General features: G+C 39.8%; 1 protein-coding gene across 2 annotated transcripts in view; it reads right to left on the bottom strand.

Moving 5' to 3' along the window:
- The window catches only part of CFAP61 (cilia and flagella associated protein 61), a 92,737-nt gene that overhangs the window by 67,652 nt on the left and 733 nt on the right, over positions 1-24,352 (bottom strand). For both annotated transcript variants that reach the window (XM_090134606.1, XM_090134607.1), the window contains exons 3-10: positions 22,719-22,869; positions 20,676-20,752; positions 19,891-19,958; positions 18,814-18,940; positions 12,942-13,074; positions 10,942-11,095; positions 4,024-4,115; positions 2,909-3,093 (exon numbers count right to left, since the gene is read on the bottom strand). In XM_090134606.1, coding sequence (XP_089990732.1) covers positions 2,909-3,093; positions 4,024-4,115; positions 10,942-11,095; positions 12,942-13,074; positions 18,814-18,940; positions 19,891-19,958; positions 20,676-20,752; positions 22,719-22,869 — 987 coding nt within the window. The remainder of the gene's footprint in view (positions 1-2,908; positions 3,094-4,023; positions 4,116-10,941; positions 11,096-12,941; positions 13,075-18,813; positions 18,941-19,890; positions 19,959-20,675; positions 20,753-22,718; positions 22,870-24,352) is intronic.

Raw genomic sequence — 24,352 nt, forward strand, 5'->3', positions numbered from 1 at the left:
AACCTTCCCATTAACATTCCATTACATTTTGTTGCCATGCAGCAGATGGCAGCCGAGGGGCAGTCTGACAAAATGGCGTCTGACAAGGAAGTGTGTATGAAGCCAAGGTGTGTCACTGAATTGCTCAGTGCAGAAAAAATGCACCCACTGACATTCACTGATGCTTACTGAAGATTTATGAAGGGCAGTCGGTGGATATGAGCACAGTGAGGTGATGCATCTCTGCAGTGGTAACTGTGGAGTGTGAAAGACAAGCCATGTTCCAGACAGCACAGCTGTCACCTCTGCTCGTACAGATTTGGATGAGTGTAGCATGCAGGCTCTTGTTCACTGCTGGTAAAAATGCACGACTAATGGTGGTGACTTTGTTGAAAAACAGAGCTTTGTAGCTGAGAATTTGCCTTACCAAACTGTGTTATTGTGCCCTTTGTATGTGTTGCAGTTTTCATGGAAATTAATACAAAACGTTGGAGTGGCCAACATGTATATAATACATAATTAAGACTAGTTAAGCAAATAGTTAAGTAGAGGAAAGGAAAACACTACAGCAATGTATGTTTATATTCTCTGGTGTCCAGCAATTTCTTGGCATCAAGGAACTCAAGAATGGAGATAGAAGAATTTTCAAGGAGTTAAGAAGGTATCAAGTATCTGTAGGTAGAAAATAGCAGTTCAGTTCCTTCACGTTTCACTTTATATGTACTAGCAAGCCACATAACAGCTCTAGATGTAAGAGATGGAAACATTTAGCAACTTTACTGGATAACATAAATTCCTCAGCAGCAGATTATATTCCTTAGCCCTCAAGGGCTAAGATATAATCATACTGACATTACAACCAAATTACTATTTCTGGATCCATGCTATGAAGGGTCAGCAGTACCTCCTTCATGGCAAAATTCTGAGCTACAGTCAGGATTACTTCATATCATCATCTCAGACATATTTGCTTTTCTAATGGTCAGATTCTTTCATAAACAGGTGGATCATGTCAGTGAAAGGTAGGGAAACATACATGGAAAATACCGTAAAATAACGATCTAGAGAATCCTCAGCTCTGAGGAGAAGATTCTGTATGACTGTTGATCTCAGGGAAACACTGCAAAGGAATGCTATCTTCTTGAAGATATTCATCTTGGAATCTGAGATGTCTCCAGGGAAAGAAGAAAGGGACTGCAGTGCTCAGTGATAAACATAGTCAACATATCTTGAACAGAAACAGCAGCGGTTCTTATGGTAGTTAGAATGTCAAAAGTGGACAAAGAAATGGCAGATCCTTATCCTAAGAAGGATGCTCTGAGCAAAGAACTCAACCAGCCTACAGAGAGATTATTTCCTAACACAGTTACAGAAGATCACTGTTTTGTTTTTCTATTTCAGCATATTTGATCATTTCAGAGTAAGTTCCTCACCACAGTGTAACTTTAGAAAGTTATTTTATTCTGCAATAATTACCCTGCATCATTTTTTGTTGTTGTTGTCCATAAATTAACCATTCTTGAACAGAATTCCTGCACCATGATTGATTGGTGACATCAGAATTGGAGGCTGCCTGGGCTGTAGTGACCAATGTGGAGTTCATACTCCTGAGGGATATGGGAGAGACAAAGAGTAAAATCAGATGTTAAATTTTAGGAAAGTCAAACTCCAGCTCCTCAGGGAGTTGGTCAACAAAACCTCTGGGAATCTGCCCTCAAGGACAGAGAACACAGCAGAGCTGGCAGATCTTTAAGGAATCTTTCCCTAGGGCACAAGAGCTCTCCACACCAGGTGTAGAAAGTCAGGACAGGAAAGCAAGAGACCGGCATGGTTGAACTGGGACCTGCTGGTCAAACTGGAAAGCAAGAAGAAAATATACAGGCAGTGGAAGCAGGGATAGGTGCCCTGGGAGAAGCATAGGGATGCTACTAGGCTGTGTAGGGATGGGGTCAGGAAGGCCAAGATCCAACTAGAACTGGACTTGACAAAGGGTGCAAAGAAGATCAAGAAAGGCTTTGACAGGTACATCATAAAGAAAAGGAAAGTTCAAGAAGGCATACCCTCCCTGTTGTGAGCAATATAAGCAAGCTGATAACAACAGAAGGGGAGAAGGCTAAGGTTCTCAACAACATTTTTGTTTCAATCTTCACTGGCAACTGTTCTTCACACACCCCTTGAGCTGATGGGTTGGAAGAAATAAGCCCTTCCCACTGTAAGGTTTGCAACCTCCTGAGGAACGTGAACATCCATAAGTCTATGGGTCCTCATGAGATGCATCTCAAAGTCCTGAGGGAACTGGCTGATTTTCTTGCCAAGTAAATGATATTTGAAAAGTCATGGCAGTGAGGTGAAGTCCCTGGTTACTGGAAAAAAAGGCACTGTCACACCTATTTTTAAAAGTAGTAGGAGGGATGAGGCATTGTCACACCTATTTTTACAAAGGGGATGAAACAGGCAACTACAGATATGTCAGCCTTAGCTCTGTGCTGAGGAAGATCATGGAGCAGATCTTCCTGGAAGCTATGCTAAGACACACGGGAAAGAGGGATGGGATATGGGACAACCTGCATGGCTTCACCAAGAGCAGGTCCTGCCTGACCAACCTAATGGCCTTCTACTGCGGTGTAACCGCATCAGTAAACAAGGGAAGAGACGCTGATGTCATCCAGCTGGACTTCAGCAAGGCCATGAACATGGTCCCCCACAATATTCTTCTCTCCAAATTGGAAAGATACAGACTTGATAGGTGAACTGTTTGATAGATGAGGAACTGGTTGCAAGGTTGTACCCAGAGAGTGATGGTTAGTGGCTCAATGTCCAGATGGGAATCAGCAACAACTGGTATCCCTCAGGTGTCAGTACTGCTCTTCAACCACTTTAAAAGTTGTTACTAAGATTAGAAAAGCAGTAACCAGTCATCCATGCTTACCTGGTTTCATACTTCTCATCAATACAAAATAGACGAATACAGAAAGCATTTGAAGCTCCTCTATATATTGGATGAAAAGTATCTTTTTCTTCAGCCTCAAGGAAGGAAGGCGAGGCATGAAAATCCGTGTGTATGGCATCATCTAAGGGCAGTTTAGTATGGGAAACAGCAATCACTCCATCTTTCTGCAATAATAGAAGTAACGATCACATAAAACATTCCACAAAATATTCTCATTTTTTTTAAATTAAGGTCTTGCATCATTCCTATTTTACAGCATTTTAAGCAGAATTTTACCTGTCACTTTGACAAACACAAAAGTCTGAGGAGGTATTTTTAACATGCTGTTTTTGAAACACTAAACAAAAATGGTCTTTAAAAATACGTAAGTTGGTGCTGCAGAGCAAAACATTCATAAATGAATAGTTATTGTTAGAATTCCTTTGTGAGGCAATAAATGTCTCTGATGCAAAACTACATGAAAATTAAAACGTTGTTATCTATACTGCGTATCTGTACTGATCTATACTGATCTATACTACATCAATACATTTCATATTAATGCTCTTTTATCAAGTTGAGCTTCATCATCAGAAACAGCAGAAGATACACAGCCAGAACAAGGGCCCTGTGAGTTCCACAAATTATGGGAGAAAAGTGAAGCTATACTGCTGCTTTTAACAGCTTCGGTAGCTTTCTGTCAGTAAGAGATTTGAAGCTGGGTAACACAGTGAGTTAGAACCTCAATACTCACACACCTTTCTATGCAAGCAGACTCCCACCTGTTACAGAAAAGCTCTCCTTTCAACTTCATCAGAGGCCTCTTGAAGCCACGAACCCCCATATATGCAGGTGAGGGCAGGCCCCATCCCTTTCCTCCCTCAGTGTCACTTGTTCCAATTCCCATATTGACCACTGTTCAAACAGAACCAGATGGATAACTCTTCTGGTTAATCATAACTACTACCTCCACGCAGACCCTAGCTAAAGCAATTCTGATCTGTGGGTGTGGGTACCAGCATTGGGCAGTGCAAGAGCAGAAACACTGCTTGTCCCAACAGCCTCCACCTCTGCTTCAAATTAGTTTTGAAATCACCAGCACTGCTGTGTGTTACCTGCACAGCTGCATCTTCATCACTAATGTCTTCCAAGCTTTGAGATGAAATGGTTTCTGCTTCCTGACTTTTTTGATTCCTTTTATCTTCATCTGAGTAATGTAAAAGGATAAACAAATCAGGTCTAAAAATGCAAGCTTAACCATCAGAGTCACAGTGATAACTGATGAGGAGGTGTGCCAGACTGCTTCTGTTGAAAGGTTGGTTTTATTTATTTGTAATAAACCATGTTTAAAACAGGTTCTCCTGTATTTACGTGGCTAGAACTTCATTAGACAATCCGATCTTGAGGAAAAATCAGATAATTGGCTTTAAGACAGACATTGAATAAGACAGATTTTGGAAGCAACTTCTAACTCTTACATTATATGTAATAAATTGTAATTCTATCTGAAGGGAAAAATAGAAGTGAGTAGTGTATTGACCAGTACCTTTAAAGCTACGTCTGTTGCTACCTTGCTTTCTAATGACCATAAGAATGAGCAGGGGTGCTCAATGCTCAGATTATTTCTCCTGTCAGAATAAAACCTAGGCAAGCCAGAAGCCTTACCTAATGGAGCAAACAGAGATGAGAAACAGGCATTTAAATTTCCTTCTCATTTGGTAATTTTAACTAGCTCTCTAACCCTTATTTCATTTCTTACAAAAAGCATTAGCCATTTGACTGGTCCTCCACAGTTTGCCAATTTTTTGCCTTGTCTAAAAAATGCCCTTATCTAAGAAATGCTCTCCTCTGCTGCTTTTCCTGGATGCTGAAGTAACTGCTTCAAAGCACTTTGCCAGCCAACTGCCAATTGCAATTTTTGTGTGTATGATTTTTTCAGCCAAAAATCAGACTCAGATTGAACTGCACGTGGAATGCCCATAGTAGCAATGATCACAGCCTTGGTAGCCTGTTAGATGTCAGCAGCATAAAGAAGGAATAAAAGGGCCCCATGGAAAGGAAAGGTAATTGACAATCAAATTAACAGAAACCAGGTCTTATATCTACACGATGGATCATGGAGTCCTGGAGTCCATTGAGGATAACTGCCTGGGTTTTAGGCAGACCAACCAGAGATGAAGTGTTACCAGACCTGGTGCTCATCAGTGCAGAGGAGATCATTAAAGAGGTTAAGATCAGAGGCAGTCTGGGCTGTAGGGACCGTGACCTGGTGAAATTTGGGATCTTGAGGAACAAGGGCCTAGCAAAGAGTGTAGTCATGACCATTCAGGAGAGCAAATTTTTGGCTGTTTAAGGAATTATTGGATGAGATCTCCTGGAAAAGCATCCTTGGGAACATAGGAATGGAACAGAGCTGGCAGCTCTTTAAGGACATCTTTGTGAGGGCACAAGAGCTCTCCATCCCCCAGCACGAGAAGGAAGCAGAGGAGACAGTAAAAAGGCATGGCTGAGCAAGAATGTGCTGGCCACATTGAGGGAAAAAAAAGAAAAGTACAAGCAGAAGAAGCAGGAATGAGTGTTTTGAGATGAATATAGGGATGCTGTCTCGTCTCTCAGAGATGGGATCAGGAAAGGCAAGGGACAGGTGGAACTAAACTTGGCAAAGGATGTGAAAAATAACAAGAAGGGATTCTATAGGTGCATGTACACTGGTTAGAAAAGACAGGCAGAGGAAACCCCTCTGAAAAATGAGAACGGAGCTTTAGCAGACATGGAGAAGACTGAGGTACTCAACCAGCTCTTAATCTCAGTCTTCAATGGCAGTTGGGCTTCCCACGATTCTTACATCCCTGAAGCTAGAGACAGAGTTCAGGGGAACAAAATTCCTCCCATTGTGAGCAAAGAGCAAATCCAAAACTGCCTCACGAGGCTGAATGCATACAAGTCCGTGGGGTCAGACAACATACATCTCAGGAACCTGAAGGAACTGGTTGATGTGGTTGCCAAGCCATTCTCAATCATATTTGAAAAGTCATGTTTGTCAGGCAAAGTCCCTGGTGATTGGAAAAAGGGAAACATCACTGTCAGATTCAGGAAAGAGAGAAAAAAAACTACAGGATGACTACAGGCTGGTGAGTGTCACATTTGTACCTGGGAATACCATGGAGCAGATCCTATTCCATCAAATAACCACCAAAATTACTAAAGCTAAGTGTCAGCTGCTATATCTAAGCCCCTGAAAATCTGTCTTCAATAGTTTTACCATTCCTTATATTGTCACCTCTCTAATTTTACAGATACAATCTCTTAAAAATTGAGCCTGAAAACAACTTTTAACTAACAAACTCTCCAGGTTTAGGTATCATGGCTGTATAAAACAGATTAGGTCAGCACATCCCTGCACTAGAAAGCATTAGGAACATAGGAATGACAAAGTTTTTGAGTTTTTGAGCTGCAGGAGGAGTAGAAAAACCATCAAAAGTCAGCACTACAACATTCTTCTCTCTGCTCGCTGAGCTTTACCACGGCAAATCCATCTAAGCTGTATTCATTGTCATAAATCTTTTTCTTCATACGGTAATGAGGTTTAAATTCAAAGGTTTAAAATAATTAAGCTCTAAGTCTTTTAAAAAATCTGCTATCTGAAAATCTATTTGTCTGTTAGGAGAAGAGAATGCAGGGCAAGAAGAAACACAGGGGTTAGAAATGAAGGTTTCTCCAGGGGTATCACAGATGTGAGACTGCACCGAAATGATCAAATGTCATCTTGATTAACCCAGCTACACTTCTCATTATGAACAGCCTTGCAGGTGTCAGAAGTTAATTAATACAAGCTTCTTGTTGTCATGTAAATATTGATATGTTGTTTCTGACTTTACATTAAAATGAAATCCCTTTATGGCTTCACCATCCGCTGCTGTCAAATGTAGCTACATCGCTGTTTACATGCATGCTGAACACAAGTGACTGTGAAGAGCATTAAATATAGCTGCATTAAATGAAGCAAGGAAAATGAACAAAAAAAAATAATAATAATAATTCTGTGATTGCTGGGTTGTTAGCAGAGGTAACAGTCAGCAGGATTCAGAAGACAGTTCAACATGAAGCCTGATGAAAAGCCCTTGAATCATTCCCACGGCATCATGTTTTCTAGCTGCTAATTCCTGACACCATATAGAGTAACAACCAAATTACTGTAATTACCCTGAAATGTAAGTGGCATATCAATATTATGTTAAACACTGATTTTTGTAAACTCTTTCATTATTATTCAGTGTTTTGAAAGGAAAACAAAAAAATAGTATCAACCTGTGGTCTCTGTTTGGAAGCTGAAGAGCTTGGAAAAAATATCCCCGTTGGGTCTTGCTGTTGTTGTTTTCATATGGGAACATAAAATGACTCTATAAAGGAATGTGGCTTGCATTTTAAATACTCAGACAATTCATTCAATAAAAGAAAATCCACATCTTCTATTGACATAAGATGATATAAAGGCAGTGAAGCTTCCCTAGACAATTTGGCAGCAGATTTCCAATACAGTGGACTACAGAAATGGTGCAATTGTTGCAAGAGCATTTATATGATCATGCATATGTTATGCAAATAATCAAATGTGAGCTTAGCAAGGGACTACCAAGATGGAACTCTTGTAATAGTTCATATTCTTAAATGCACAGAGCTGCCACCATAGTTCTATCATTATTCAGTGAGAATAGAATTAATATTCCAATATATTGCTATGAGCCACCTTCAGTTTTACTATTAATTTCTATTGGCACTCTCTCTAAGAATGGTATCAATCAGGTTCTTTGCTGAGAAGTTCCTTCTCAGTTGTAGACCTCTGACACCCTCAGTGATGGTCTCAATGGTCCACACAAGAGATGTGGCACACGAGATCTGAAAAAGCCCACCAATAAATCTCTTTTCCTAAGGCTGCTCTTGAACAAAAGCAGCTTGAAATTTGTGGCTCTAGATCTAACAGCTGCAAATGCAAGTGGCATCTTCAGGCTGCCTGCTCAGCAGGAAGAAGGCAGAAGCAGAAGGGTGGTAGCAGCTCCTGATGCCACTCTGTTCTGGAGACAGAAGTTAGGAATTGGCTCCATGCTGTAGGCTGGTATTTCACAGGACCCGTGATAAAACCTTACTTGCCATTCCAAATAGAAGGATACCAATACATTAATGTGTGTATATATTTCTTAAGAAGTAAACATCACAAATGAACATTAACCACCAAAATTACGTAGGCCACTCTGAAAGTAATGCCTCCTATTTATTTCCATGAAAGCAATAGATAAAAAGAGCACAATAGCACTGTTTGACAGAGAAATTTCTCAGCTACTCAACACCAATTTTCAACCATTCCCATTGCATTCCTACCAGCAATGAACAAGAGCTTGCATACTGTGCTCTTAAAAACCTGCACCAGCTGAAGCAACCCACTGTTCCACAGCTGCTATGATGGTGTTGCTAGGAAAATGTTGCCCACACAGTCCATCTTTCCTCAACCCAAACAGAGAGAAGTCAGAAGGCAAACTATATGGTGGGTATGGTAGGACAGTCCAGCCAAGACTGACAGTGGACTCCGTGGTCTTCAAACTGGTGTGAGGCCTGGTGTTCCTGTGTAGCAGGAGAAAAGTTGACTTTTTTGCTGGCCTGACTCTGGAAGTTTGAGCCTTCAGCTCAGCCAGTGTTGCTGTGTAGCAGTCAGAGTTTACAGTTTGTCCGGGTTCAAGGAAATTCCAAAGGATCACCCTTTTCCCACCCCAAAAGAAAGTACAACACTTCACCCACTGAGGGCTGCATCTTTTTTCTTCAATGGGGAATTCATATGTCACCTCTCCATGGCCCCAGCTTGTAGTGGGGCCATACATCTCCTAGTAATGATGCAATCCAGGAGGCTGTCTCATTCAGCCTCTTATTGGTTCAGTAGGTCCTGACCAACTTGCATATGGCATTCTTTCTGTCCCTGTGTGAGCATCTGGGGGACCAAGCTAGTGCAAACTTCATAATATTTCAATGTTTCAGCTCCAATATTCAGCTCCAAACACAGTTCCATGGTTATAATCTGCTGATTTTCGTGGATGAGCTGATCAAGACGCTCTTCATTTCATGGTGTGACAGCTGTATGTGGCCATTTGGAACTTGGCTTATCTTTCACATTGCTGTCACAATTGCTGAAACGCATCACCCTCTGGCTCACTGAGCACACATCCACTGTTCAGTCTCTATACACGTTCAGCAAGCATCAGTCAATGTCAGTGGTGCAATTTTTGCCACGTGAAGGAATTCAGCGGCACACCTTTGCTTCACGTGCACTTCCATGTCAGACACCATTCTGTCAGACTGCCCCTCTGCTGCCATCTGTTGCACAGCAACAAAATGGAATGGAATACTGATGGGAAGGTTCAGCCGCCACTGCCATCCCTCCAACATCTGCTTCTGAAGTAGTGGGCCAATGTAATAAAATAGAAGGCATTACTTTTGGAACAGCCCTCAAATATTAGTGCCTGGAGTTTTTACTCCCCAGGTGCAAGACTTCTGCTTGTTGATTTTCATGAGGTTCCTGCCAGCCCATTTCTCCAGCTTATCCAAACCCCCTGGAAAGCAGCACAGCCCTCTGGTGTACCAGCTAATGCCTCCAGTTTTAGATCATCAGCAAATCTGCTGAACTGAGAGTTTAGATCAAAATAGTTGTCTAGACTTCTTGCTGATATAGTAGTAGGACAGAAGTCAAAGTGAAATCAACACCACTCATATCTACCAGGTACTTAAAATACGGAGATAATATTTACAGTTTTAAAGTGAAGTACATTTCATACCTTTCAGCACGTTTTTATACAGCTTACTGAAGAACTAATCCTGAGCCAACTTTGCATGACTTTGCAGGGAGGGTAAGTTCTTTCAAACTTAGTTTGTTCCTGACCAAACAGTGCAAGGAAGGCAGGCCCACTACAGCAGGAAAAGAGTGAAAGGTCTGCTTTTCAAAAGAGACTCCCATAAACAATCTTCCTTCTTCCTTCAGTCCTATCTATACATCCACATATGTCTGTCACCTATTTTGAAATAATACTCTTGAAGCTCCAGGAGTGTGGACCAACACATTATGTAGCTGGGTTTCTTCATTTCCTATTAGCAAGGTTCTTACCTTTGTAGGGCAGGGGGAGGGGGAAATGCATAGGTGTGCCTGGAAGGCAGTCTTTTTTCTTTCACTTTTTTCTCTCACAGCTGCCAGCTCTGAGATACCAGCTGGTGACTGCTCTGAAGCTGCCTAGTTGTATTTTTTGCCTGGTGTTTAGTATTCAAACAAGCAGATATGTAACAACCTAACGGTGTTTATTTTAATTCCATTACTAATAGTAGATAGCATAACGTTGCCCTTCTGGAAAAAAAAGCTCTTAAATACTGAAAAATAAAGACAACAACCATAAATTATTTCTGTTCTACAAATAGGTGACATTCATGTTACTGGTATTTATTATTTGCAGTAAGGTGGCTCATAGCTGCTTTGTCACATCGTGCCCAACACAAAAACAGAACAAAAATAATCCCTGATGCCCCAAAATCTTGTAACCTAAAAGACTGCAAACAAGAAGAGAAAACAGAAAAGGGACAACGGGGAAAGGAGACAAATCAACAAAACAACATAACAGCCACAGTTAACCAGCTGCTTAGCTGCTGACAGACATGAGAACCAAGTTTGAAAATGAAATCTTCAATTAATAGCACAAGTGCAGCTAATTGGAAATACACCCTATTCTTTAGCCTTTCAGAATTTGAAACCTACGTCCCACACACCTGTTTCAAAGAGAGCCTCCAAGGTGCCAACAGCATACAGTCCAAGGTGCTAACAGCATACAGTCCAGCTCTCCTGAATCAAAAAACACCAGCCACCCATCTCCAAAGCTTTTTCTTTTCATTCTTTTGTTTTTTCTTACCAATATAAACCTACGTTCTCTTCCAACCTTTTTGAAAGCTGCTCAGAAGCTAGAAATAAATGCAATTTGAATCTAGCTAGAATTTTAGAATATGGATACCTTCTGGAATGCTTGGCTCCTTTGGTACTTCGAGAACATCTTCAGGATGTGGTTTACAGAGTCCATGGAAAAGCCGTAGATCAAAAGACTCACGTAACAAGGAAATGTCTACTTGAGAGCATAAGCTCATGAATCCCACTACAGTGCCACCATCCTGAAATATAACAGCAGTATCACACGCATGCACAAGATGACCAGGTACTTTTAGATCAAGTAAAAAAAAAACAAAAAAACAGTGATTTGCAGAGGGATTGGGATTATTTATATGGACAAAATTATGATCTATCGTTTCAATAAAACACCTTTTAACAAGAAATCTCCAAAAAGAGTGTAATTTTTCTTTAACTTAAAGCGCAGCTAAAGTAAAATCTGGATTTAGCTAACCAGAGTGTTTGACTTATTACCAAATGTTATTCTGTAGATAAAATCGTGCTTACACTGAAAAGTATATTTTATTTTCCCATGGAAATAATTAAAAAAAACAATTGTACTGTATATAAACAGTTCTTTTACAATATATCATACGTATGCTATAGAGGAATTAAAAGCACTGAATATTTTCAAGTCCTGAAAATATCTTAAAACCAGCCTTTAGAAAAAGTAAATCCTGTCAAGTATGAAAACGAACCTCGCAATGCTGAAACAGCATCACTCTCTACATTTGATTATATTACAGAAAGTTTCCAGAAAGTTGTACTGTTGAGAAACAAAATGACTGTGGGAAATCAGAACTAGAATGTTGGTGGGTTTTGGCTTAAGCTAAGACCAGTCTAAAAGTAGGAAGCTATTCAATTTTTTAGTACCATATTCAACTTTCCCATAAAACAATCAAAATATTTTTTCCTTAATACACATAATGAAGGCATCTTTTATAAATGTAAAGAAAACTCACAGGTTGGATCTGTATGACCATTCTATTCCACCATAAGCACTCCAATAAAAATAATAATAATTAAAAAATCGAGTTCAATTTTTTTCCCAAACAACAAGTGATTGTTTGTTTGCCTTGTTTGCGTAACTGAACAAAAGCTGGGTTGCTGCAGTTGTCTGGCTGCTGTGTAATTTTAGGCCCAAGGCTCAGCAGAGGCTGATTAACCAATCCATCTACCATATGTGCAAAAAGAGGTTGCCAGCTTCATTCTCTGCAGGGAAAATTGGCATCTATCTTGGTTCGCATGGAGGTGCCTTTCCAATCTGCAGCAGCAGCAGCAAGTATAAACCATGAGGGTCTGAAATACCTTTTGCTGGTATCATATTGAGCTATAAATGTACAATTGAAATGTATTATTTATAAAGATAGCCATCTGTAATGTGCTATTACACTAATGGCTTATTGTTTCCTATTTGGCTTCCAATGGCAGTGATTACATGTTAAGGTTTTATAAAATCATTTGCTATAGAAAGCAGACTTCTGGAATTAAGTAGGTTATGCTGCCTATCAGCTTAAAATACCACATACAATTACTAACTCATGAAAGTATTAAGAGGAATTTTCAGTGTGATAACTTTTACCACCTCTATTTGTTATTTAAATTAATTCCTGAGTTTCTGCCCTCAATTCATCAAAAGATCTGACTGCCCGAGCCAAGAGATGGAAGAAGAAAAACAAAACAGCACTTTCCACTGTGAAAACATTACTGGCTGCAAGTTCTCAGACGCAATATTAGTTTTTACACAGAATAAAAATTGGTCATCCATAATGCAAAACATCAAAAACAGCAAGTTGCTTTTTTCAGAATGGCCTGTTTCAATCACTTGGAAAGAATCCATGCAATTACTGGGAACTGCTCCTTCATTTACTTAACAGTAGATACCACTCCTAAAGAACTGACATACACAAAGAAAGTGGCAGAGGGCATTGTGTGCGTGCAGATTGTGAATGGTACCTTCCAAAAGTGAGCTTGTTCTTTTTATTCACTGAGCTGCAGCATGAGCTGTCACTCACATATGACTTCACTAACATGATGATTAGATCCATCTAGAGCACGTGACAGACTGACCTCACAGACAACAGCTTGATTTTCTTCATCTTGACACGCTATGATATCAGCAAGGAAATATTCACTATGGGTTTCTTTCAGAATCTCATTCTGACGCGTCCAGATTGGCATGAGATCATCAAAATCTTCCAACCTATGAAAAAGAGATCATGTAATGTCCTAACAGCTCTCGTATTAACAGGTGCTGATACTTCTGTTCTCCTCTGTTAGCACACTGACAAATATTAAGAAAATCTCATCCAAAGCACCTACCTGTGAAGAAATAATTTCGCCTCTGACAGATACTACTTCTGGAGCCTCAAAACCAGAGGCACTTTCAAAATGCCACCCACCTCAGATCTGGATTGCCCTATGGAGATGCCTATCTATTTCTAAAAAATAACCAAGAGAGCAGCCCTGTTCAAAATTATCTCACCCAAGGCATCTCAGGCTGAGTGGACATGGGCTTTTGGCCTCATTTAAAATAATTACATTCTGTGAGCTCAATCAGTTAGAGCTGGCAGTGACCTCAGAAAGCTACATCAATGCAATTTGGAAAATCTCCATTTTTCTTTCCTTTTCCTTTCTTCTTTCCCTTCCTTTCCCTTTTTGTTCATTTCCTTTTCTTTCTCTTTCCCTTTCCCTTTCCCTTTCTTTCCCTTTCCTTCTCTTTCCCTTTCCCTTTCTTTCCTTTTCCTTCTCTTTCCCTTTCCCTTTCTTTCCTTTTCCCTTTCCCTTTCTCTTTCCCTTTCCCTTTTTATTTTCCTTTCCCTTTCTCTTTCCCTTTCCCTTTTTATTTTCCTTTCCCTTTCTCTTTCCCTTTCCCTTTCTTTCTCTTTCTCTTTCTTTCCCTTTCCCTTTCCCTTTCTTTCCCTTTCCTTCTCTTTCCCTTTCCCTATCTTTCTCTTTCCCTTTCCCTTTTTCTTTCCCTTTCCCTTTCTCTTTCCCTTTCTTTCTTTTTCCCTTTCCCTTTCTTTCCCTTTCCCTTTCCCTTTCCTTCTCTTTCCCTTTCTCTCCCTTCTTCTTTCCCTTTCCCTTCCTTTCTCTTTCTTTCTTTCTCCCTTTCCCTTCCTTTCTCTTTCCCTCTCCCTTCTCTTTCCCTTTCCTTTTTCCTTCCCTGCCTTCCCCTCCCTTTTCTCTTCCCTTTCCAAAAAGACCCAACCAAATAATGCCTTTTTATGCGGGAGAAATAGTGCTGTATATTGACTAGATTACTGTTATTACACACAACAGTGTGGGGGTCAACTGGCAGAAATCAAGCTATTATGCCTTTGCAAGGCATTTGTTAATGCTCCATCACTGAAAAAGACACAAAGGCCAAAGTGCAATTACTCCATCCCTCTGCCTGCTGAAAAGCCTTCTGCACAGGCGTGATCCTGCAGCATCAAGGCTGTGTGTAGAAACATCTAACCTCAACCTCCCCTCTTTCAGTTTGAAACCATTCCCCCCTGCCCTACCGCTGTCACACCGTGTACGAAATCTGCCTCCCTCCTGTTTACAACCTCGGTGAGCCCCGGGCCGCCCGGCCGGGTCTCGGCTGCCCTCTGGCGGCTCGGAGCGCCAGGCGCGGGGGCTGCAGCTCCATCCCAGCCTTACGGGGGGCCTCCCTAAAGTAAGATGACACTAGAAAAATATTTTCAAACAGCACTGTTCTTTCGAAGCGTTACACACTGTAGAAACACGTTTCTGAAGATCGTTATCGGGAACGATTATTAACAATTCCCTGGGTTTTAGGAAGAGTCGTATTTTGCTTCAGGCTCCCCTTGCTCTCGTCTGTGCGTGCTTGTACCGAATTCTAGGCACAGAATTTGGAACCCTGGCCTCTGCAGTTCAGTGACACAAAATAAACCCATCCTAACTGTCACTCGTGGTACTTCACAGCAGCCTTATAGTGAGCCAAAACTTCAGTTTCTAATTTGATGCAGTAAGGTGCCCCAGTGCTGACAGACCGACATCGGAACGATGGAGATGGGCAGCGGTGCCTGAGTGCCCTCACTGCTCCTATGCACCACAATGAATGTGACCTTCTGAGCCAGCTTACCTCTCTACCAGTGACCCCTTTCATTTGGACATTTTTTCTTCAGTTTTATTCTCCGGCCATCTGCCTGAAAGCTCTCTTTTACTCCCATTGCTCAGAGATAAGAACCTCTCCATCTCTGATCCAGTTGCTCTGACCTCTTTCTGCTTAGGTCAGCCAAGTGGCTTCTTGGGGCTGCATGGACAGTAAGAGAGCTGTTCCAGCCTGCCAAGAGTATCTGTTACATATGCCTTCCTAACTGCCTTTTTAGCAGGGTGAATAAATGCTTAACTTGTGACCTTTAGGATGCCCCGACTCGTAGCGCTGTTCCATCTGCCAGGAGTTTTTATAATTTAATTCTCCTTCCGAAGGGTAACCACCAGATTCTCTCATTCAGTTTCTAAACTGAGAAAGCCAGCTTGAGGAACCAAGGGAGATGAATATTGTGACTGTTCACTCTAAATTGAAGACAGATAGCAAGATGACAAATGTTCAAGCCACGTGGTTTTTCATTCATTTGCTCAGTTAAGACACTATAAATCACTCGTCCATAGTATTCATTCAAAAGCTGCAAGTAAAATGAAGCTCTATAACACTGGAAACAAACATTATTAATTCATATTCTTTATATTTCGAACTCAAATAGCAGTTTTTCTCTTCTTCCCAGACAATATCTCAAGGGAAAAATAGCAGAAAAGTTTTCTACTGTCAGAGTTTTACTATTTCCACATAATAACGAGGACCATTCCAAAAAGAAATGCCTTCTATTTTATGATGATGGCCCACAACATCAGAAGTGGATGTTGGCAGTATGGCAGCAGAGGCTGAACCTTCCCAACAGTGCTCACCTCCACTCATGCAGATATTTACAAGCATGGCATGCAGGCTCTTGTTCATTGCTGGCAAAAATTCATAGCTGATGGTGGTGGCTATGCTGAAAAATAGTGGTTTGTAGCTGAGGATGTGCTCTATCTGGACTGGGCGATCCTTGAGTCTTTTCTAACCTTGGTGAGTCTATGATCCTATGATTCTGTGATTCTATCAAATAATGCTACTGAGCTCTTTGTGAATTTTGTCATTTCCATGTAAACAAATAGAAGGCATCACTTTTCATTTACTTGTCATCTCCAGGTGCAGATGACAATTCTGCAGACTTGTGGTACTTAGGGAGGCTGCAATACAAAGCCAAAGGCATTCAGTGGGCTCTGCATAAGCCTCATCATCTCCCAGCATACTAAGAGTTGTAGGAACAAAACTAGCTTTGATTTCTGCAGTCCCCCACCAGCACCTCAGATGTTGTTTTTTTTTTTAAACAAGCAAACATAAAAAGAAAATAAGAAAAAAGACCACACTACTTGCCTTAATATAAAAATATTATGAAATTCCTAGACAGAGAACAAGCACAATAAAGATCTCCATAGAGCTGCAAATTTGTGCTGCCTTACGTGGATAGCACAAAACAAGAAAGAGGATCTAAAGATGAGGTATCAGCAAGAAACTTAAATGCAAAAGCTTACTGGAGTGGGTTCAGACACACTGCAGTTTTATTATGAAGGTCAGATAGAGAACAACATGAAAATTAATGGTTAAGCAAAGTATCAGTTTACAGCTTCCTCTCGCAGTAAGAAAGGGAAGAGGGAACACAGATTGCCTTAATCTCCTATCATTGACCCAGAACATGTTGCTAAGCAGGTGTCTGTGGACAACTTCCATAGATGAATCTCTAAAGGGCTCTACTGAATGTTACTATGGATGCCAGTGAAGTACAAAGGTGAATAGAAAGGAAAAGGAAAGACAAAACATCTTCTGCAAATATAGATTCTCTGAGTAAGACAAATTGTGTTATCCATACATCTGTATTTGTATGAATATTACATAACTAGGTACTGTGTAATTAAAAAGAATGAAGCTGTTTCCTGGTTAGTTTTCTAGGTTTTGTTTTTCATAAAAGTAAATTGGTTTTATTATTCACAAACAACTGCAGGGAAGATGGTATCTTTATGTGTTACACTGGTACAGCTCGCTTCCCACTTCCAGTCATGGCAAAAATAGTTTCTACTGGCAATGTCTGACAGTCATAAAAAAAACAAAAAACGTGTTTCAAATTAAATGGAAAACATAATAGTCAGAATCAAGGGGTGGGGAAAAACTTTAAAGCCTTAGAAATTAATTCACTTACTGATAATGTGTTAGTATCAGTGGTTCATTTGCATAATGACAGCTGATAGATGTCTCAAGGTAAAAACTTTTTAAAAGCCTGAAAAGTTCAAGTTAGTATGCAAATGATTTTGTGACACCGAAATATCCTCACCAACAGCAAAATGCTTTGAAGTGGTCGTGGTCTAGTCTCTGCCCATTACCTTAAAATGTTCAAAAGCCAAGTTACTGGACATTGCAAACACTGAATAAAATAAAACTGTAGGATAAAGAGCACTGTTTCAGTCCTATCTGGTAAAATGATAGATTTGTAAAATATCTCTCTGTGAGATCTATTAGCATTCAGTCCAAGATGCTAGCACAAACTAATCCACAAATAGGTGTAGATTTACTAAGCAGACAGAGGTTCCTAATGAGGCAGTACCTTCCATTAGCACAGGTCAGTATGGACCACACATTACATGATAGAGCCTCCCAGGGACATGCTTGTCCCTAAATTTCAATTGCTATTACAAGGATCAGAAACACTTCTTAAATCATGGTACTGCTACACAAGCACAAAGCAGCACTTACTAGCACAAAGAGAAACAACTCCAGAAAGAATCAAAATTATTACCTCATTAAACATTACCCTGCATGTGCCCTTAGCAACATGAAGAAGAAAACAACTGAATCAATGTGAAAGATGCTAGTTTTACTGTGACCATGGTACCAAGAAGGTACACAGTGCTGACAGCATATGTAATCCAGCAATACATACAGAAAAATGCCCTAATTGGGGCTGAATCTGCATTTCTCACTTACTGTACTCAGTGCTGGCACAAGCCCAGAAAATTGTGATTTGGCATAAACAGCAGTGGCAGGAAAAAACGCAGTGGTAAGGTCAACATACAGGTAGACATCAATAGATTGATGACATCAGCTAGAGAAACTTGCAGCTGTGCCTGCTGTACACTGTTGACAGCAGAGCAGATAGACTAGTTTTTTCTTCTTCAATTTTTAAAGACCTTTATGGCTTGAATCCCAAAACAACAGCAAAGCTGTTGATATGTGATATGTGCAAGCATATCATAAAAGAAAAAAAAAAAAAAAAAAACCCCAAACCCCAAAACTCATTGCACCAGGCTGCAGGTATTGAAATATGCAACACTGTTAAAATTTAAAAAAATAATAAATTACTCCATTATTTTCTTAAACTCTCTCAACAACACTGATGAGGCAAGCTCCCCTGGAATATAGTGACAGTAAATGTATGAAGTGCCTATACAGAAAAACTGCATGAAAGCAGAAGGAGAATTTCTGGGTCTGATAGAGTAGTGGAACCAGGGAGTCTCTACTTTTCTTTAATTCCTTTATATGATAAACCCTCCTCTTCAGTCTTTGCTCCACTGGCCAGAACATAATACAACAACAAAAATAGTCTGAATCTGTTCCAAAAGACCTGGAAATTCTATGCAAGGCAGTAAAGCAAATATTCACAGAATAAACACAGCTAACCAAAAAAGTATTAATTTGATTTCTATAATATTGAGAAACCTGATCTATGAAAAAAATACAATTGGTCTCACGATAAAGAAGGAAAAAACAGCATAATCACAAAACAACTACTTAATAAGGCTTTCAAGCAGCAAAATCATGGCCATTGAGCTCATGCTTAATGGAATAGGAATTTTTTTAATTAATTCAGACAAAAAAGTAGATGTGAGAAAACTGCACTACCTTGCTTTGCGAACATGCAGCTGTGGGTGATGCTGATGTCTGGGACATACAAGCAAAGTGAAGGTTTTATCCACTGCTGAACCTGGAGCAGTCATCATCTTTTCAAAGACACCATCCAAGCCTGGCCCTGTGAATGACAAAAATCCATTAGGAGCAATAGTGAAGTTTCATTATTTAAACTTTTAAATTATCAGGGGAGTTATTAGAGGAAAATGAATTTTTGAACTTAAACAGTAATGCTCTTAATCTTTTAAGTAGTGAAATGGTAATGTCAGTAGCATGTTAAAGAATTGTTACTGGATTAATTTGAGGATTATTCTGCCAGTTCTACTTCCTCTACATAACCAATGTCTTTTTCTACAGTACCTTGTAGTAGACAGAGGTGGGAGCCAGCCATTAAGTGATGCTTAGCTTAACAGTCTGAATTCAGGACTGAAATTCCAAGTCAGATGCTGCTCTCAGATGCTGAGCAAGATGTGCATCTTCTCTTCTTTTGTACCTCTGCTCTAAAAGAATCCTACCATCCTTCCACACCTCCAGCATGCCTTCTGTCCCTTACCAGTGAATCCTCTCCTCTTGCTGGACTCAGCTAAGTGAGAGAAAGTACCTGATGGGACTGGCTCAGACATATAGGTATGACACCTGACAGACAAATGCAGCTCATTCATTCATATATATATGTATGAATACATGTACACATGACTTGTTAGTCATTGCCTGCATGCACCAAGTGGTAAATATCAGTGACTGCCTGCTACAGAGCAAGCACTGATCTCAATCTCTTGACTGCACTCAGCCTAAGTATTTGCTGAACTTGTGGGAATGTATTTCTACAATCAGTTTGACACCCCATCCATTTCTGGCAGAATTAAAGACTGATGAATGAAACATGTAGCTACTACATAAACCACTTTTACAAGGAAGGCCCATTAGAGGATACTTTAAGGTTATGGTTAATGGTTATACCATTTAGAAAATGGTAACTGCTTTCAATATATATTTTTAAAAAATTAACACAGTGTAATATTGGTAATTAGTTGTCATTTTTTTAAGTCTAAAATAGTATTAAATTCTTACCTAAATTCTCATCAGCTGGTATGAAGAGAAGTATAAACTGCAGTTCTGGTATTGCAATAAAAGCTCTCCTGGACAAATAACATAACTATTTAGACTTTCATAGCTACATCAACTCATCAGCTCGTCTTTTAACGCATTAAATTTATTCTCCAGTGTCTCTAATCTTCCCCTCATGAGCCCACGTGGCTCAAAAATCAAAGCATTTCATTTAACACAAGTAATATGACAAGAAAATCACCTGAGCATTTTTACTGCTTCTTTCTACCCTATTTCTCTATTTCCTAATATTCAGATTTCAAATACCCTCCTTTTTATATCAGTTCCACCATAGTGAAAACAAATACAGATGCCAGGTCTCTGCTGGCAGATCTCTGAATGGCACCAGGATGAGCTGCCTTGACACGACAAAGTTTCTAAATTCCACAGCAGCAGCACCAAATGCAATTCACTCCAGTTATGTAAGTAGATTCTAAGCTATACCAAATAACCTAATCACTGAGTATTGAGCTAACACATCGTATATTGTGCTGTTTGAACCAAATAGTTTGTAAATTCACTGTGTAATTGGTGGCTAGCAAATGAGCTAAAGATGATCTGGGAGCAACCATACTCCAGAAACATTTATAGCTTTTGAAGCTTCGTGCTCAATCATGGAAGTTTAGAGTGGAAATTTAGAAAAGAAAAAAAAAAAGTAAATTCAATGTGTCTTGCAACTGCAATACTGATAGCAAACAATGGGATCAGATTGCACATGCTTCACTACAGGAAGTTATATATTAACTCACCTGATGATTTCTTTGGAACACCCAGCTGCATATTCCTCTTTTGCCACAAACAGATGCATGAACAGAGTGTTCAAAGGCTACAATATGAAGAATAAGAACCTAAACACCATGCATTTCATATTTATTGTCTGCCCAGGTGTTAATATGTACATTTCCAATATCTCAGACCTGCCCTCAAAGTGCATGTATGAGTAATTCATTGCCTTCAAAGCATGTGCTCTACAAATAAAGGATGGTTTCAATATTATGATTTTTGCTTATGCAAAATTTTAAAATCTGATTCATGCTCAAGCTTACTGTTAGAATATATTTCAGATACATCTTTTAAAAAACTTTTTTTGTGTGTGTGCGTGTCAACTAATAACATTTTACATTAACCACAACAATCAACAACTAAATCTTAATGTTTATTTAATAAAGACATTCTTTCGTTTCTTGCCAGGTTTAAGGAAAGAAAAGAGAGAAAGACCTCACAACTAAAATTGTTTTTCCCTTAAAGGATATGGGAGAATTACAAAATCTTTGGAGTGCATATTTGAATATCCAGGCAGAAACAGAACTGACTAAAAGATGCTTTTTTCCTTCTTGCCAGTTAGCCTGCAAAACACATTGCAGAAAGGGAATCTCATCAGAACACATACAGTTGTTTTGCCAGTGCTTAAGCATAAAATATCCATTGAATCTTCTGCATAGATTTTAGAAAATCTGTATTCTAGAAAAACAAGGGTTGTTCTGCTCCTCATCAGTATTCTGAAGCATCTTCCACTTCTGTTTATAAGCAGCAACTGCTAACATGCCAAAGGTTTTTGTTTGTTTGTTTCCTTTTCTCATTGTACACCTCTGCATTCTGAAGTCAGCTGCAGTTTTCCTACAAGAGATATTATCAAGTAGGCAGCCTGAGGAAGGGTTTGCAGAGCCAGCAGCGCAGTGTAACACAACAGGGGCAGCTGTGCAGTGAATGAAGTGGTTGTGTCTGCAAAAAACAGTACACAAAGTACTGTTCAAATGACAAAGAAAACAGATTACAAGAAAATTGTGTGGTTCTTTTTTTCCTTTACTCCTATATAAGATGTAATAATTGTTTCTTTTAACAGCAAATGCAGCAGTTTTAAATATAATCACTGTATTTGTCAGTTTTTTCTGCAAGCCATATTGCTTAATAATGCCCAGAACAACACTGGAAAACTGATGAACTGTCTGGAGATGATTTCAGCACTGTGAGTACTGGCTGCTAGCTTTTTGAATGTTTATAATCAACATTTTCTACCATTTCTCAGCAATCACAGGATGATCCAATTCCTAGATGGACTGAATGATGGACAACGTTCAAATGCAGAACTTCTAAGCACCTATTTCTAGTTGTACTAAGGGTAATTCACAAACTTGACTGAGGAGCCTGTGTGAAAACTGGCACCACATGGAACAGAGTGCAGCCATCTCCACACCAACAGTAAACAAGGTCACTCCACAATCAAGTCTCTCATGTCAGCATGGTCCTGTACTCAGTGTGATTAACCATCCTTCAAAGGGCAGTGTGCTCCCCATCCCTTATTCTCTCTGAATCCATTAAATTTGGATTCCATCTTGTAAAACAGCAAAACTTGATTCCAAAAGGTAAGAAATGAGAACTGCAGTTCAGGAAGGGAACATCACAGCAAGGCCTCCACCTCCTGCACAAATGCTCTGCTAGACAACACCAGAGCTGGGTAGGTTTTTGAATGAAAAATGATCACAACAGCAATAGCTCATGGTGCTCCCATTGACTGTGCAGTACATTAGAGATGTTTTGCTCTTGTCTAGCAAAGAACTTGCATTCCCTAATGGCCTCTGCCAGGATGACAGTTATCTTATGTCACTATAATGGCATAAGCACAGGTACTCATGAACTTCCTGATGGTTTACTAAGGAACCTGACAATCACCTTCCTCAGCCTGAATGCATCAACTCCACCAGAAGGAGATTTTAGATGCCTATGCATATTTTTCATAGATGAACTTTAGCTGGAAAAAAAGAAAACCAACTAAAATAATACAATTTACTTACAGTGCATTTGTTGTTAACATAGTTTTTATTTAAGAATGACTCCCAGTTGGACTGATCAGTGATATTCCAATTTGGATAGTCAAGAAAGATGGCGTGGGCTATAGCCTCATTCTTCTCATTGCAGAGTGTCAGAGCAAAAGTTGATTTTTCTCTGTAAAAACAATTTCGTTTTGCAGATTTTGAAGAAAGCACATGGGAGATTTACACTTAACCATCAGGTTTTGTAGATTTAACTATTTAACAAAAGTGAGAGGGTTTTTTGTTTGTTGTTTTGTTTTTCATACAAGAGACAAGCCTCTTGCATGTCTCAGCTCTTGAAATACATATGCAATTAACAAAATTCTTCAGTATTTCTATGGAGTGTTTACAAATGTTTGAGGTTTGTGCCTTCGCATCACTGGCATGTGAGCTTCTTATAAAGCAAGTTTTGTATTATTTTCTCCTTCTCTTCAAATTTTCATCCCCTTCCCTCCCCAGTAAATTATTGTTTAGAAATGGAAAAAGGAAAAATCACGAGAAATATTACTGAAGAGCTTCAGTCATCTTTCTTTCTCAGTTTTCAAGTTTTCCAGACCCAAACTCTACATGTGCATGTACTCACCTACGATGAGTAACACTACTGATAACTCAGCTTCTTAGAATGTCACCATCCTTCAAAGCGCTGCAAGGTCAGGTTCAATCAAACTTTATTACCCACAGCCTACCTTGACATTATTGTTTCAATTCCAAACAGTTATTTGATTCTGTTACTATAAGAGCTCATATGGTTTTTCAATCCTGAATTTAATGGCTGTTTACAAAGGTGGACAATGATAGGATAAGGGGGAATGGTTTTAACCTGAGACATGGGAGGTTTAGGTTAGAAATTAGGAGGAAGTTTTTCACACAGAGGGTGGTGAGGCACTGGAACAGGTTGCCCAAGGAAGCTGTGGATGCCCCATCCCTGCAGGCGTTCAAGGCCAGGCTGGATGTGGCTCTGGGCAGCCTGGTCTGCTGGTTGGTGACCCTGCACATAGCAGGGGGTTGGAACTGGATGAGCACTGTGGGCCTTTTCAACCCAACCCATTCTATGATTCATTCTATGATTCTATTACTACATATTTAGCATCTAAGTGTTTTGTCTTCATATTTTTCTACATACATCTGTTTTTCCTCAGGTAGTTGGTATCTGAGCTATTTGGACAAGTGGAAAAAGCCTACATGACCTAGTGGTAGTTCACACAGTTTGTCTCTATCTGTCATTCGTCACTTCATAGAAAGATGAAATGATCAACACTTTCTGTGTTTACTCCAGTAACAAAAGACTTCTGCCACCAGCCACTTCTCTGAAGGTTTTGCCATGGAAGCAGCCAGGATACAGATACATAATATCTTCCATCCATGTGTTGGCAGCTGGCGGGCAGGAAAGGTTCCCTTTCAGTAGTGAAAAAAAAAGACAAAAATTTAGATATATACACAAGAAAAGAAAAGAGAAAAACTGTGACCAAAAAGTGATTAAAATCCCTAATCCATGCCCTCTGTCCTACCACTCTGCAGTGGACAAAAAGGAATCCATTAGATGGAGCCAGGTGCTGACATCTGCTGCTGGATCCTCCTGGTTTCACCTGATAGTAGCCAAGAATATTTCATCCTAA

Source organism: Phasianus colchicus, chromosome 2 (assembly GCF_987193195.1).
Source record: "Phasianus colchicus chromosome 2, bPhaCol1.hap1.1, whole genome shotgun sequence".
Lineage (NCBI taxonomy): Eukaryota > Metazoa > Chordata > Aves > Galliformes > Phasianidae > Phasianus > Phasianus colchicus.